General features: G+C 38.4%; 1 protein-coding gene across 2 annotated transcripts in view; it reads right to left on the bottom strand.

Annotated features, from left to right (window-relative positions):
• TSPAN12 (tetraspanin 12) overlaps positions 1 to 16,024 on the bottom strand; it is a 68,239-nt gene that overhangs the window by 8,151 nt on the left and 44,064 nt on the right. For both annotated transcript variants that reach the window (XM_028489832.2, XM_028489833.1), the window contains 2 exons: positions 14,934 to 15,041; positions 10,491 to 10,634 (listed from right to left, as the gene is read on the bottom strand). In XM_028489832.2, coding sequence (XP_028345633.1) covers positions 10,491 to 10,634; positions 14,934 to 15,041 — 252 coding nt within the window. The remainder of the gene's footprint in view (positions 1 to 10,490; positions 10,635 to 14,933; positions 15,042 to 16,024) is intronic.

Raw genomic sequence — 16,024 nt, 5'->3', positions numbered from 1 at the left:
TCAGCCACTCTTTAAATTCTTCATAGAAGCAGCTCCAGGGTTTACTGTCCATTCTGCATTACCCTCTTTGAAGTAATTCAGTCTGAACACAAGTTGTGAGCTTATTCTGAGCCAGTCAAATAATCATGCATAAGGTTTACACTTTTCAGTGTAAACTCGGACATTTTTGTTGAAAAGGAAGACACTAAGTCTAGAGAAGAAAAAAATGGAAATATGTCTCTATAATCTATTGTACTGTTCATAGATATTTAGTTGCATAAACAAACATTTCGGTTGAGTGGGTCAAAAGGGGAAATAGAAATGTCAGAGCTCAAAACTGCATTCCATTTCACAAAGGTTTTCTTATTCAAAATAGGAAGGAACAGAATTGCATTTATTTGCTTTTCTCAAAATAAAATACTCTGAGTTGATTTATCCTGAATATGTTTTCTTCCTAGATAAAGCCACATTAATAACCTCAGATAATTCAAAGGTATGAATAAGACAAGTTAGCTAGTCTACTTTACTTGCTGCAATATTAAAATTCTGGTCAACTGTAAATAACAACACTACCTTTTTATCAGAGAAAAATCACTAAACCCCATATTTCCTGGAATCTATTTGAAGGCATGTCAGGATGCCTCATTTCACTTGAGGAAATTATACACTTGAAATTATTCTCTGATCTGTCTCCAAAATGAGTTTCTAAAATTAGAAGAACCCCCGTGGCTTTTCAGTACTCAATATTCACAAGCCACATCAAAAAATTAGGCAGACTTCTAATGTGCTTATGAAGATAAAGTATAAATAAAATCTAGGTGCCAATACATGCCAGTATTGATATTCCTGTCGTTGATTTTTCATAATAAACATAACTCCCAAGTTTGAAATGACTGTGTTAATTATCAGGTACAAATATATAATATTCAGACCTATTTATTTTAAAATTGAAAGCTGAGTGATAGCAGTTCATGAATTCATGAGCTTTAAAGAGGTTGGAACAAAAGTTCTCCACTGATAATCATAAGCTCTGCAGGGAAATAAATCCTTCCTTAAAAAAAAAAAATTCAACAGCAAGTAATAAAATTCACTACAGGATTTTCTGTTCTCTTAAGAGTAAAGTTAGCCAAACCCATACATAGGAAGTGCAGTAAAAAAAGTCTTCATGTATCTCAAAAAACAACAGGCCCTCACATCTCATTTAATCCTCACAAGTTCTCCATTAGAGAAGCACAATCCTCAAGTTTAAATGACTGTGTTTATTGAACATTTGTCATTTTCACCAAAGATATGTGGTTATAAAGAAACTAGCTTCAGCAAACTCAGAAGGTGGTATTCTCCCTAGGGAGGTGAGGTCCAGGGGCAGGCATTCCCTGCCTCACTGCGCAGAACATGTACAAAGCCCTCATCAGACGTCTCTCACTGGGCCCTTCTGTCCCTTAAATATTTGTCCTTAAGAAGTGGGAAGGTGTGAAAACAAGCTAAGTGGGAAACCACATGAAGTCCCCAAAACCTTGACCTAAATTCTACCTTCAGCCAACACAAATAGAACTAGAAAATGCGTATTTTCCTGTATTACTAGCAAAATTCAGGGCAATTTGGTTAGTTAAAAATCTAATCATAGATGACTTATTTTTCTATTTACTCGAATAAATATGTTAATAAGTTCCTGTTATTGTCATTAACTACCACCATGCATTGAAGATTTGTGTTTATTATGTGCCTAGTGGTTTGCTAAGGGTTTCTTAAGTAGCTCTATCTATTTTTATAAAACCATAATGAGGTAGGTACTATTATTATCTCATTTAATAGACAAGAAAATTGAGGTTTAGAAGTGAAAAAAAATCTATAAACACTCAGCTTGCTCCTCACCGTGTACTCCACATCTTGAAATTTTAGTGCCTAACTGAAGTATGGGCTTTGGAATCAAATAGATCTGAGTTTAGACACTTACTAGCTCTATGAAATTGGACTAGGTCACCGAGCCTCTTTGTGCCTCACATTTCTCATCTGTAAAATGGAAATAATAATACTGTACCTTCACAGAAATGTTTTAGGGCTAAAATGATGTAACGTATGTAAAATGCTTGCTCACAGAGTTGCGTATGTGTCTCCTATTTGAAAAATTCAATGTGTACTTTTCAATCCCTAATTTACTTTAACTCTCAGTTATTACTGTAGGATATACTATAAACCCGCACTATTCTAAGGGTTGTAAACATGCTAATTCACTCACCAAACAACCTGAGATGTGTACTCTGGTTATCCTCACTTTACAGGTAATAAAAATGAAGCACAGACAGATTTAAAACTTGCCCGAGGTCACACAGCTAATAAGGAGTAGAGGGAAGGTTTAACCCAAAGAGTCTAGTTTTGGAACCTAGCGTTAACGTCTGAACCACGTTTCCTCACTAAGGAAAACTCATTCTTAGAATCCTCTCCTTCTTTGACTTTCAGGACACTTCTTTCCATTTCTTCTCTACCTACAATAGGTGCCTTCTCCACTGCCCTTATGGGTTTCCATTTCCCAACTTCTGTCCTCTGCTGCATACCTTACACCATCTCTTTGTGTGGTCTTACCTCCTCCTGTGCATGTATTGCCTCATACACACTGATAACACCTGTAAACTGACAGTCCCCCCACCTGCTCTAGGCTGTTCTCTACTCTTCACGGTAGGTAGCATTTCCTAGGGGAACACAGCCTCCTAGCCAGAGACCACATTTCCCAGCCTCCCTTGCAGCTAAGCACAGCCATGTGAGCCAAGAGAATGCTCACATTCTCTTGAGGGCAGAGCTTCATGCACTGGACGTTCTCCTTCCTACTTCCTCCTCCTCCCAATTGACTGGAACTGGAGGAAAACAGGGGCAACTTTGGAAGACAGGTGTCATAAAAGGTGATGCTATCTCACCCCTGGGTCCCTGGGTGAACTTGTGCAGCAGGGCTACCTGGCAGCCTGGACCAGCTGAGTGGTGCATGAGAGAGAAATAGAGTCCTACCTCATCCAAGCCATTGTATCTGGAGTTAGCACTTTCCTAATTAGTGCACACAAAACCCAGATCTCTGGCTGAGTTCTGTCTCCTGAGCTTCATACTTCCTACTGGGTTTCTGCACATGGAGGACTTGACAGGAACCTTAAACCTAGCATTTTCAAAATGGAACTAATCAAATCCTATCACTCCCCTCAATGAACAGCTTTCTCATCCCTCTAGGTTCCAAGTCAATGTCAGGTGTCCTTGTCCTTGCACCTTCCCTGTAACTCACGCCCCACACCCACCCCATTCAGTTCATTCTCCCTCTTAAATATCTTTCATATTCATCTCCTCCTTGCCCTCCTCAGTGGCACATCTGAATTCCAGCCCTTATAATCACTCACAATGAATTACCTGCACAGTTTCCTACATGATTTCCCCCCCGTCAAGACCCAATTCTCACCTCAACTCAGCTCCACAGTGCCAACCTAAAGATTTTTTAAGCACAAATCTAAAATTGTTACTTTGTGCAGTACTTTTTCAGGTCAAAATATTATAATGGCTTTCATATCAGTACCTTCTAAAGGCAAAGTTTGCAAGTCTCTACTAATAAAGTACAAGAGGAAAAGTTGTTTGAATACTGAATAGGTAACAGGAAGCTCACACCTGAACTATGTTGAGAAAGAGAATGAAAGAAAAGAAGAAGGCATTTGTATACCTGAAGCAAAACAGGCAGAATAGTTCAAGGTCTGATTAGATCAAGTGAAGCTTGAATATAAAAGGGATTCATCCCCCCCTCCACCAAGACCAAACTCATCCTACAGGGCTTCAGATGATAAAACAGATATCACCCCAAGTCCGAGTCACCCTGATCCCTGCCAGCAGTTACGGAGGAGATAATGAAGTCAGCAGAGAGGCACGAGGGAGGGTCTTTGCCTTTATACAAAAGAACGCTGAGAATGGAACTTCTTAGGTATAGCCCATCTAAATAACCACTGGGCTTGAAAGCTGCCTATGTTTCACTATCTGGGCAGGAGATACTTTGTGTGTTTATCTGAGAATGGAGCTTCATTATTAATAAATCAGAATCCCATGACAACTCTGTTCTCAGTTTTACTTTCCTAACAATGTCTCAAATTTGTGAACCTGTTTGTCGCTTCATTCGGCAGCTACTCGCAGACTTCAGGATAAGATGCGTGCATTAGCAGGGTATACAGGGCTCTTCGTAAGCCAGCGTCTGCCCTGTCCAGCTCTCCTCATGCCTGTGCTACCGCTGTGCTGTCCTGCTTCCAGCTCTAACTCTGCACCATTGCCTCTGCCTGAAATGCCCTTTTGGGCCCCATACCCAAATGATTTCTGCAACTGGCTAACAGTGGCAATGAAGGACTGCCCACCCAGTGTCAGGCTCCTTCCTGTGTCCCAGTCAAGATCATCTCATTCCTACGTCTTCTTTTAGCCACTGATGTGAGGATCATTTCTGTGCAGATGTGATCAACCTCACATCAGTGCAACTGGATGGTACCTGACCAGGGGCCTAAGCTGTTACCTCTTGCTTCCTGCCTTGGGCTTCTCTTTCAACACTTGCCCCTAATTTTGTTTGTTTGGCGTGTGGAAATTTACTTGGTCCCAAGAAGAATCTCACTAGCAGCTTAAGAGCAGGATTCCCTGGGAGAAAAATAATCCATCCCACAACTAGGTAGAGATTGCCATAAGGCCACACCCCCATTTCCCCACCATGTCCTTTTGTACCCACAATACTCTGCCATGTTTCTTCCTCTGGCTCAGAAGTGCTGAGATAATATTTCTATGTGTAGGATGTTGTGTGTGAAAATTATAAAAGTTGTTTCTATTAGTCAAAGCAGACATATAGTACTCACTCACCTTTCTAATTCTAACAAAGATGTTGACAGGCGAAGAGTGTTAATAAAAAGTGTTGAGGGCTGAGATACTTCCCCCCAAAACTGTACATGGATTATAAAACAAGTATCATTTGCCAAGGACAGCAGCGTGCAAAGGAGATGGGTGAGGAAGGACTTCCAATCTGGGTGAGGGCTGAATTCTTAACTCTCAGCTCACAGAAAGGTTAATACACAACTGAGAGAATAAAAACCTCAGACAAGCCATCCCACAGGGTCACCATGAGCTGCCCCCAGCTTTAACCTGGGGGAGCACCCCTGCATGTCCATTTACTATCTGTGAGCATCAGAGACCTATACACACCATCACCATCTGGGTTCTTCAGCCAGCAAGTCAGGACTCAGAAAGATCACATCCCCTTCACTTTCATACCCCTGCCCTCTTCCATCTCTTTATTTGTATGTAGAGGTTTTCTGTTACTCAGAAAAGAAATAAACAACCTTCTAAAGAGGCAGAAATGGTGTGGAGCAAAATCATTTGCCGCAAAGGAAATTATTAAGAGTATTTGACATTCAAACCCAATACGCCATGGAACATATCAAGACTAAGCGTCCAAAGAAAAAGTGTCCCAAAGGCACACAGCTTCGTAGAAACCATCTTTCTGTCCGGCCCTTACATAACCTCTGTGAATAACTATTCTGAAGAAGCAGTCAATCTCTTTTAACAGTAGTTTTTCTCCTACCTACAAAACAAAGAAATGTGGTTTGGGAAGTATATTTTACTTGACTCTCTCCCTCTTGGTTTTACATTTTGAGTTGGTCCATTTGAAGTAGGGCCTGTTGTGAGCTTGTTTACATCCATTTATTTTTCTTGAGGTGGCATACAGAGGAGGAAAATGCCATTTCAGTTTCTTTGAGGAGGTGTTTTTGCTTCATTTCCTATCTGAGAGCAAACGCTGTAACTATTACCTACAACTGTGGTTCTTCACACTTTTAGGTAGGAGCCCCAAGGAAAGCTGATGAAAGCTATGGATCCTACTCACTGAAAAATGCATATAAAATATCAAAAACAATTTCAACAATACCACTTTTCTCTTGAAGCCCATCCAAGAACACAGGTCCGTGGGCAAGGGGTTAGAAGTCCCTGTTCTACCAAAACTTCTTTTCTACCAGCCTTCTTTATTCTTTCTCTCTTCTTATTCTCCAATCAAGTCTAGAACTTTAGTAACTGATATGATGGAAAACTCGGCAGGTGAAAGAAGGAAGAGACGCATCTCAGTCCTGTATTTTACCAACTTAAACTCTGAGGTTTTGCTGAAGCCAAGTCTCACACCCACTATTTAGAGAGTGTGGTTACACAAACAGTCCCAAATTGCAGGGTAGGAAGCAGTCAGGAATCATTGGTCCAGGCCACCTCCAGGGGGGCTTTTACACTGCAGTTCCTTAGGCTAAAAAAATACTCTTCAATGGATCTTTGCATGGCTGGATCCTTCTCACCAACTGGTCTCAGTTGAAATATCACCTCCTAAGACAGCCTGTTCCTAAACATCCTATCTTAAATAATTCCCTCACCAATAAAGCCATTCTTTAGCACATGACCCTGTTCAGTCTTCAAAGTGCTTACCGCCAGCTGAAATGATTTTTTATTGCTGTTTTTTTCTTGTTAAATGTCTATATCCTTAACTAGAACATAAGTTATACCGGCGGAGAGTTTTTTGTCTGAAACATTTTCCATGGTATCTTCAGCGTTCACAATAGCACTTGGAACCCAGTAGGTACTCAAAACTGTTTGAATGAATGAATGGGATAGAACCAAATTGAGGGTCAGAGATAGTTTTATCTGTGGATTTTTAAATCTGTACTTTTATACAAGTGGACAGCTCATTATGGATATTTGAGGAGCTGTGTGCCAAACCCAACAATACCACTGATGGAAATGTTTTAAAAATGTGAGATTGTTGCTATATTTCCACTCTGTCATTTTTCACAGATTTCAAATATGTCATAAAATATGACATATGGGTCAGGGACCATGCAGGCCACCAGATGGTTGAGAATGATTTATTTCCTTAATTTCAGACTACTGAAGAAAGACTGCAGGAAGAAAGTCAGTTCTTATCTCTAAGCTTACAGAATATGAAAGATAAAAGGGACCTTGAAGTTCATCTAGTCCAGATTCACTCTTAATTTAAAAATCCATTCTACCCACCAATGACATAGTTATCTGACCTTGACTTTAATATTTTTAGTGATGAGACACTCATGATTTTACAAGAGAACCTTTCTCACAACTGGACGGATTTTGATGAGCAAGGTCTTCCGTCTATTGATTCAAAATTTCCTTCCTGTAACTTCTGGCCCTTGGAGCAACAATGAATAAGTCTAGTTCCTGTTCGGGATGATGAACTTTGAAATATTTGAAGACCTCTAAAATATCTCCTTTCAGTACTTGCTACTTCAGAATAAATTTCCCAAATACCAACAGCTGTCCCTCACTTGTTCACCCTTTCAGACCCCTCATCTTTCAGGTGGATGATCTCTGGGCACACTGCAATGAGGAAACGTATGTTCTCCTGGGCAAAGTGGAATTAAGTCTTATTTTTAATGATGGATTTAATTGTACTTTTGCCATAAAGTTACTAAGTGATCCACTTTTGTAAGTCAGCTATGCATATAATTATGCACTATGTTACCAATATCAGCATCTGTTATTAATTATAAAATGCAAAAGCAGATTACTCTGATATAATGAACCTCTGTCTCTGCTGGAAGTCTGTCTAAAGAACATCTCATAACTGATAATGTCAGCTTGCTTTTCAAAGTCTTTTGATGAAAATATGAGAAAACTTTTAAAATAATATGGGCCTTCAATTTGCACTTGCACAATAGTGTGGTTTCTTTTAATCTTAAAATTCATGTAACAAGCAATTATAGACATCTGGAAATTAAAGTGTCTCATTGTGAATACTACTAGCAAAAGTGAATTGCATTTTTAAACAAAAAAATTTTATTAAATGTTTAATTGACTGCTTTTCAACCAAATAATAAAAATGAAGTGAATCTGTCCATACTCAGTCTTTGTGGGAAGGTATGGCAAATTCATTCATGTTTTGTCATTCTCAGGATCAATATTGGTTATATCATGTTACCAGTATTAATCACTAAAGAAAGTAGAAATTATTATATATGTAGCCCAATAATTCCCCATATTGACTTGCCACTCCTAAAAACTAACAAACGGATTAAGTTCACACTAGGAAAGTGGATAGGTTTCAATTCACATGTCTACACTTACATCTATAATCCTCTGGGGTTTTTTGGTTTTGGATTTTTCTGCAAAATGGTTTATTATCCCAGGAGGAGGCTCTCCCTGGGGCTTACATCTTAATAAATAAATGTCTGTCTGTAATCATCTGTTTTTTAAAACCTAGTGGTAAGTTATAATGTATTTGAATATACACAATTACATCTGCATCTAATATTATCTTAGAAATATTAAGCTTGATTTCCTGTTTTATAAAATCAATAGGACTTTAACTGGTGAACTTGTTAGGTGACCATCCCTACTACAGACACGAACCAATATTTACCTTTCACTCAGAAAAAAAAATGTAACATAATCACTGAGGAACTCAGAGACACTGACTCAATAATTCTTTGTTTAATATACAATATCTTGTATATTCCTTTTCATTCAAAGCCAAAATGCTACTAAGCATAATATGTTTAAAATGATAACATCCAAACACAATACTTCCCAGCAGTGTGAGGCATGACTATAAGTATTTTGATTATCTTTTAAAATAAACACCTGAGTTATTCAGTTGCTTCAACAATTCTTGTTATGAGATAAATTTCATCCCCTCTAAATTCATATATTAAGTCCCTAATCTCTAGTACCTCAGAATGTGATCTTATTTGGAAATAGAATCCTTGCAGATATAATTAGTTAAGATGAGGTCATACCGGAGAAGGGTGGGCCCCTAGTCTAATATGACTGGTGTCCTTATGAAAAAGGGACATTTGGAGACAGATGCAAACAGGGAGAAGGCAGGTAAAGACAAAGACAGAGATCTGGGTGATGCTTCTACAAGCCAAGGAACACCAATGATTCCCAGCAAACCACCAGAAGCTGAGGGAGAGGCATAGGCACAGATTCTTCCTCATATGCCTCAGAAGGAACCAACCTTGCTGACTTATAGCCTTTAGAACTGTGAAACAATAAATATCTGTTGTTTAAGTTACTCACTTTGTGGTACTTTCCTGCCCTAGAAAGACTAACACAATTCTGAATCTCTTAAAGATATTTGGCACTCCTCTTTGTGGCCTGCCTTCAGAGCCCAAAGCACTTTATTTTGGGTATCCTTTAATGTGGCAAAGGCTTGTCCTCTAAGATGAATTTTTTAACAGTCAAAAGTTATTCATCTCTAAGACATGAATGAAATGAAACATTTGTGTGAGTAATCCAGCATCTTTTTCAAATTCATTAATTTATACTATAAATTAATAAAACTGATTTTCCTGCATCTCTACAACTGACTTTGGCAGACAGCCTAAAAGATGTTTTGAACAATAATAGTATTTCTAGGGAAAAACAGATGTGTGTGTGTGTATGTGTGTATTATATTATGAATGGTATAAATTGTTGCTTTATGTTAATATGATTTGTGGTACCCAGATACTTGACTGGTGATGTATCTGGGAAATGATCCCAGCCCATCAGCCTGAGCAGCTTCCCTTCCACCTGATTTACATTTTGAGCTTCCATTCTAGATCAAGACTACAATAAAACCTTCTATAAAGATGGAACCGTCTTATATCTGTGTTGGCCTACACAGGAACTGCTAGTCCCAAGTGGTTGTTGAGCCCTTAAAATGTGGCTAGTGCAACTGAGAAAATGCAATTTTTATTTTATTTTATTTTAATTGAAATAGACACTTGTAGCTATTGGCTACTATACTGGAATGGTGTAGCTCTAGATTTTAATTTGAAAATAGGATTCCCCTGCTAACAAAGTTTGAAAATCACCATTAAAAATGAAGGAATAGGAAAGCTTCTGCTAACAAAGGAATAACGGATGATTCTGATGAATTCTCCCGGAAAACATAAATATGCAAGTTTCTTAGCCTCTTGATAACTGACTTTAATCCCACTGAGCATCTAACATCATTAAATCAGCTAAAACTAACATCACTGATCATTAGCCAGCAGGGGGACCTGAAGAGTCGAGGACAACATTATCTCTGGAGAGTAGCAGGGTTTTGGGGGGTTTTGGTTTTTTGGGGGTTTTTGTCCACCCCCCGCCCCCATGTTTTAGTCTATATGGAAGCCCTAAATACACATTCTGCTCAAGAACTGCAAACCTTGTCTTCCTGAATGTCCAGAGTTAGTCACACACTCTGCATGTCTGTTTTTAAGGCGCTCTTAGGAAGTGGCAATAGAGCTTGGTTCTAGACAATACAGTTAAAAATCCAATTAATTCTAAAATCTAGTCTTTCCAAATTTACTTTGTTAAAATGTGATTAGTATTCAGATTTTTATATTAACTTTTAACTTTGTCCTCTTTCTCCACATTTCAGAGGAAAAAAATTTTCGGTTCCCTCATATTTAGACAGAAGAGGAAAATTGCATTGGCACGCTGTTGATTCGTTACTTCCATGATAAGTTAATGACACATGGCCTTACCTCTTGATAAAGGTCACTGAGATCTTCCTGGTGGGCCTGTTTGGAACATCCTGGGAATTCCCTAACACAACAGGAATCTGGGGGCCAGTCCATTTCTGTCATTTCCAGCCAGTCGGTGAAATAGACAACTCCACAGCACTTGAACTGCAAAAGAATGACTGGTCAGGCTCAGAAACAACAAAAATATTTTCTTAACTTATGGGAGACTGAACGTTAGATTTCTTAAATATTTGCACCCAGAGCTAAAGTCACTTCTGTCATCACCTAATGATATGTGCACATTTTATGTTGACAACAGAAATGTAAGAGAGGACTCCATGATGGAACAATTCTGAACAATAATGCCCATAACACATGAAGACAGATCAGGCATGACTGAGTCTTACCTCCCCCCAAATGTAAAATCCTCTACAAGTGATCATATAGCAGCAAAGTTAATACACACTAACAAAACAAATAGCTGAAATCTTATGTTTAACAATTAAACCTCTAGCTACTAGGGAATAGTTGATCAATCTATTTGCATATTGCCTAGTTACCAACTTAACCGCTTAACAAATTCAAATATTATATTAAAAGTTTCCGCAATCTCTGTAGAAAGATTTTTGGCCAACAGCCCACATCACAGAGATTACCCAACTCCATTCATTAACCAGTAAATTTCCAAAAATTTCTGAGATGTAAACATAGGTTTGGTCAACAAATTTTTATTCAACTGAGTGAGAATCTTGAAAAAAACTGTCATTTTCTATCACCATAATCTCAGAAGAAATGATGTGTCTTCATTGTCAATAAAGTTGGATTTAAGACAAACTATGTTGTCTTTGTTTCTTTTTAGTCTCATTTCACCAACTATTAACAAAAACCTTCTCTGGCCAAAGTTTAGAAACCCTGCTTAAGGACATATGTAGATTAGATTCAGAGTAATTAACTATGAAAACTTTCTGTCCTTGGGTAGAGGGCGGTTACTCTACCATATAGTCAAAAACAAGGGTTATGTACGGGCAGTCATGGAGAAGAATTTTGCCAGGAGTGACTGGCTTTGCAAATTATGTAGCCCAACAAATCAACCTGTGTTCAGGATTAACACTGTATTGTAAAATATCACAATCCACCATTTCAAAATTTCAACTAAAATAAACTTTAAAGAATTCTGAACTTCTTATGTAAAATGAAACAAGGAAATACAAAAAATGATTTTACATTTTTTCACTTGCATAAATATCTAATTTTTAAAGAGAAAAAAAAAATGGTCATGAAGAGCCTAGGGGTGAGACAGGAATAAAGACACAGACCTACCAGAGAATGGACTTGAGGATACAGGGAGGGGGAAGGGTAAGCTGGGACGAAGTGAGAGAGTGGCATGGACATATATACACTACCAAATGTAAAACAGATAGCTAGTGGGAAGCAGCCGCATAGCACAGGGAGATTAGCTCAGTGCTTTGTGACCACCTAGAGGGGTGGGAGGGAGGGAGGGAGACGCAAGAGGGAGGGGATATGGGGACATAAGTATATGTATAACTGATTCACTTTGTTATAAAGCAGAAACTAACACACCATTGTAAAGCAATTATACTCCAATAAAGATGTTAAAAAATAATAATAATAAAATATAAATAAATAAAGAGAAAAAAATCATCTTGAGTACTATAAATGATGAAATACTGATGCTATGAGTAATACAAAAATTTTCCAAGAAACTTTAAAAATAATTTTAGTATCTCCCTCTTATAAATTTGTTCTAAAATCCACAAATATACCACAAACATCACCAATTAAGTCAAACATAAGTTAACATCATGGATTTTACATAAGTCATTGAGTAGCCATAAAAAATACATGTAGTAAAATGACCTCTTTCTAAAAATCATAAACTACTACCTTTCCAAGTCAGTCTTTTTAAATCCTTGCACGCAGAAGAAACCTACTTCTCATTTCCTAATGTCATGCGTTTTTCTGTGTTGCTGACTGAAGGACAGTTCTTGGAACACGCTCACTCCGTCCACAATAGAACAGCCCATTTATCTGGCCTTCTCAGGAAGTGAGGTGCTCCACACAAATGACTTTTCCAAATAACTTACGCATAGCATGTTCTGTGCCAAATGCTTTTTTTACTTTAATAAGTCACTGAGATATTGTTGCTTTTTACATGGTTGTTTTTCTTCATCAATAGAAGATACTGAATCGATACTGAAAATTTTCCTGGAAACTCCCTTAAGCAAACCCATTCTTAAGCCACACATGACTATGGTCTACATCTCCTTGGAGTCTTGCTGCCTCTTTTAGAGCCACTTGTGAGATGGGGCCACTCTTCTAACATGCTGTCAAACCGGAAAATTCCACCACCATTTTACGTAAGCAGAACCTGAGGCTCTAAGGAACAGGACAAGTAAGTTGCCAAGATCACAGACCAGCCAGCGGTGGAGCCTATTTGTTCTCAAGCCTATACTCCAACCTCTGTTAGAATCAATCAATAAGTACAGTTTTTAGCATCAGTTTTTTTTAAAGGTATTAAATAAACATCACTAGGGCCTAAGTGAGAGTTCACTAAAGTGAAGTACATGCCCAGAACTGCACCGAATGAGGAGTCAGGAAAACTGCAGCCTGACAAGGTTGCTCTACAATTTATTTTGGGAGAAGGTGGTTAGCTGAATTGTGTCCTTCCGCCCCACCACCAAAATTCACGGTGAGGTTCTAACCTCCAGAATGTGACCATATTTGGGGAGAAGGTCTTTACAGAAGGGATTAAATTAAAATAAGGTCATAAGGGTGGTCCTAATCCCATCTGACCTATGCCCTTATAAGAAGGGGAAATTTAAACACAGACACAGAGGGAAGATGATGTGAAGACACAGGGAGACGACTTCGGCTGTCTACAAGCCCAGGAGAGAGGACTCAGGAAAAGAGCAATCCTGCCGACGCCTTGATCTCAGACTTCCAGCCTCCAGAGTTGTGAGAAAATAAATTTCTGTTGTTTAAGCCACCCAGCCTGTGGTACTTTGTTATGGCCGCAGCCCTAGCAAACTAATACAAGGGGCTTTTAAAAACTCTTTCAGGAGGCCCGGAGGCCTTCACCACCTCCTCTGGAGTGAAATAAGCCTATGAGGTAAAGGAGGGAACTTACCATACAACAAATCTAAAAATATGTGTGCTATCATTTGTAGCACTGTACATTGTCTACCTAGGGTGGCGCCCTCTTTGTACCATTAGAAAAAAAACTCATTTTGTTTTTTAACCTGGATTATCATGGTCCACATCACAATTGTCAGAAAATAAAGAGCTCTAGGAAGCTTCCACTCCGGGCAGTAGCTGAACACAGCTTATTATAAATTCCCTAACGCTTCACTTATTTTCCCTTCACGTTGTTTTTAGTACAAATGAAGAGTAAACAAACAAAGTCAGGAAGCAGTTAAATAAACAGGAAATCTGTGCTGCAATGATAATTTTCACCATCTCAACAACTGTAACACAAAGAGCCAGATTTGGAGATTATCCTGGACTTGAACCTCTGCCTGTATCCAAGACAGAGTAACTGAGCAGGGAGCAGGACATCTATTGTGCAAGACCCTGATTCTCAAATGCTTTGGAGCCCAGCTTTAAATGCCAGTAAAAGAAAGAGATAGACTTGGTCATCTGGGAATGTCACTCCAATCGCAAGGAAACTGCTTGGGAGAAGAACTTAGTTTGAATCAATGGTTAACTTCAAGTCACCAGATTTTAAACATCAAAATACAGTCCCTGTTAGAGAGGATAATGGGATGCAGTGCTATATGGAAGGTAGGTAAGAAAAGCTAAAAGCACTTAACTTTGTAATGTTATTGTTAATAACCATAAGCTAAATGAGATCAAATTTATGATCCCATTTAATCTTCTCAACACCTGGAGGAGATAGGTACTTTTATTATCCCTGTTTTATGGATGAGGAGACTGAAGCTTAAGGAAGTTAAGTAAATTACAGAAGCTCGTGTAATAGTAAGCAGCAGAGCCAGAATTTGAACGAAGGTCTTTCTGACTAGAAAGTTCATGCTTTTAATGATATACTGAGTCCTAATTTCCAAATGAGACCCATCATTTTAAATTTTCAAATGATGTTTAAATTACAGATAGCTCTAAAAGTCATGAAAAATTATCCATTCAAATAGAGCTTGGGTAATTATCAAGGAATTCTCATTAAAAAAGGAAAATTTAGTTTAGCAAAAGGGCTTTTAAAAGATTCTAAAATATATGTGAACCATGGGAAATGAAGCAGAAATAGTGGAAGAAAAGCAGGGCATAGAGCTACTTAAAGTATTTCTCAATAAAGAATTACACCAGTGGTAACTGAATCATCGGCTTAACTTTTCAGCACAGGGAAAATGACCAAAGCCAAAGCTTTGAACACTTGTTTTGAAAGTGTGCCATTTATTCCATACCCTCTACCTCAGAAAAGGTAGCACTTACCTCTCTCTGAAAAAAATTCCAAGCATGAGTAAGCCACCGGTATCTCGGTAAGCCATAATTTGTCATTCTGGCTTTCAAAGTGACCATGTCTGACCACTGTACTGGAACCTAGAGATAGAAAAGACAAAGTATCAACAACCGTAATGTGCAAGCAGCCACATTCAGACACACATACATTCACAGATTCACACAAACAGAATCACTCATAGACCCATCCACATACTCACACTTACTTGGAATGTACTGCCATCGCCAAACACTACCTTAAATTTGTATTTGTTTGTGGCTTAAATTAAGCTCAGGGTTATTAAATACTTATCAAACAATCTCTACTTGTAGATTTTTGTACTAAATGAGGATGTACTTCATATTAAGCAAAATAATGCGAAATCACTTAATGCCGATATCAAGTTCAAGGAAATCACAAACAAGTAAGCTATATGTTCTATAGATACACCTGAAGAGCTCCTCAGAACAAGTGATCCCTGCAGCAAAATGCCCTTTCATTTGATTTCGTAATGCTATGAAATGGTTCTTTGAAGTGACTGCAGATTATGGTACTAAAATAAAGGGAGAAGAATTAAGGGAAAGAGTTCAGCTCAAGCCAAGCCTCACTCTAGAATAAGTCTGTAAACTTTTCAAAAATTGGATTTTAGAGGCATGATAGAATTCTAGAAAAATTGTTCTGAAATTAAAGCATTTTTCTGTGCTCTGCCTCTCAAGGTACCTAGCACCATGTCCCTGAGCAGTGTTTAATCATGACAGAGCTTCAGGTACACAACACAACAGTTGGCAAGAAATCTAATCAGCATACCATGCTATGTGTTATGTACAGTGCTACAGGAGAAATGGGGTCACACAAATCCTAGTCTCTCCACACGTGTGGTATTAAAGTAACTCTTGGGAAACTAGACAGACATCCACACCTGATCTACGGAGCAATACCGACTGGGCTAAGTCAAGCAAATTTGGCACTAACTCAAGATTCATATTATTTTGAAATCTTATATTTAAAAATAGTAATATCGGGCTTCCCTGGTGGCACAGTGGTTGAGAGTCCGCCTGCCGATGCAGGAGACACGGGTTCGTGC

The sequence above is a fragment of the Physeter macrocephalus genome, chromosome 5, assembly GCF_002837175.3.
Source record: "Physeter macrocephalus isolate SW-GA chromosome 5, ASM283717v5, whole genome shotgun sequence".
NCBI classification, from domain to species: Eukaryota; Metazoa; Chordata; class Mammalia; order Artiodactyla; family Physeteridae; genus Physeter; species Physeter macrocephalus.
Note: the sequence above shows the minus strand (reverse complement) of the source record. Positions and strands in the feature narration are given on the sequence as shown.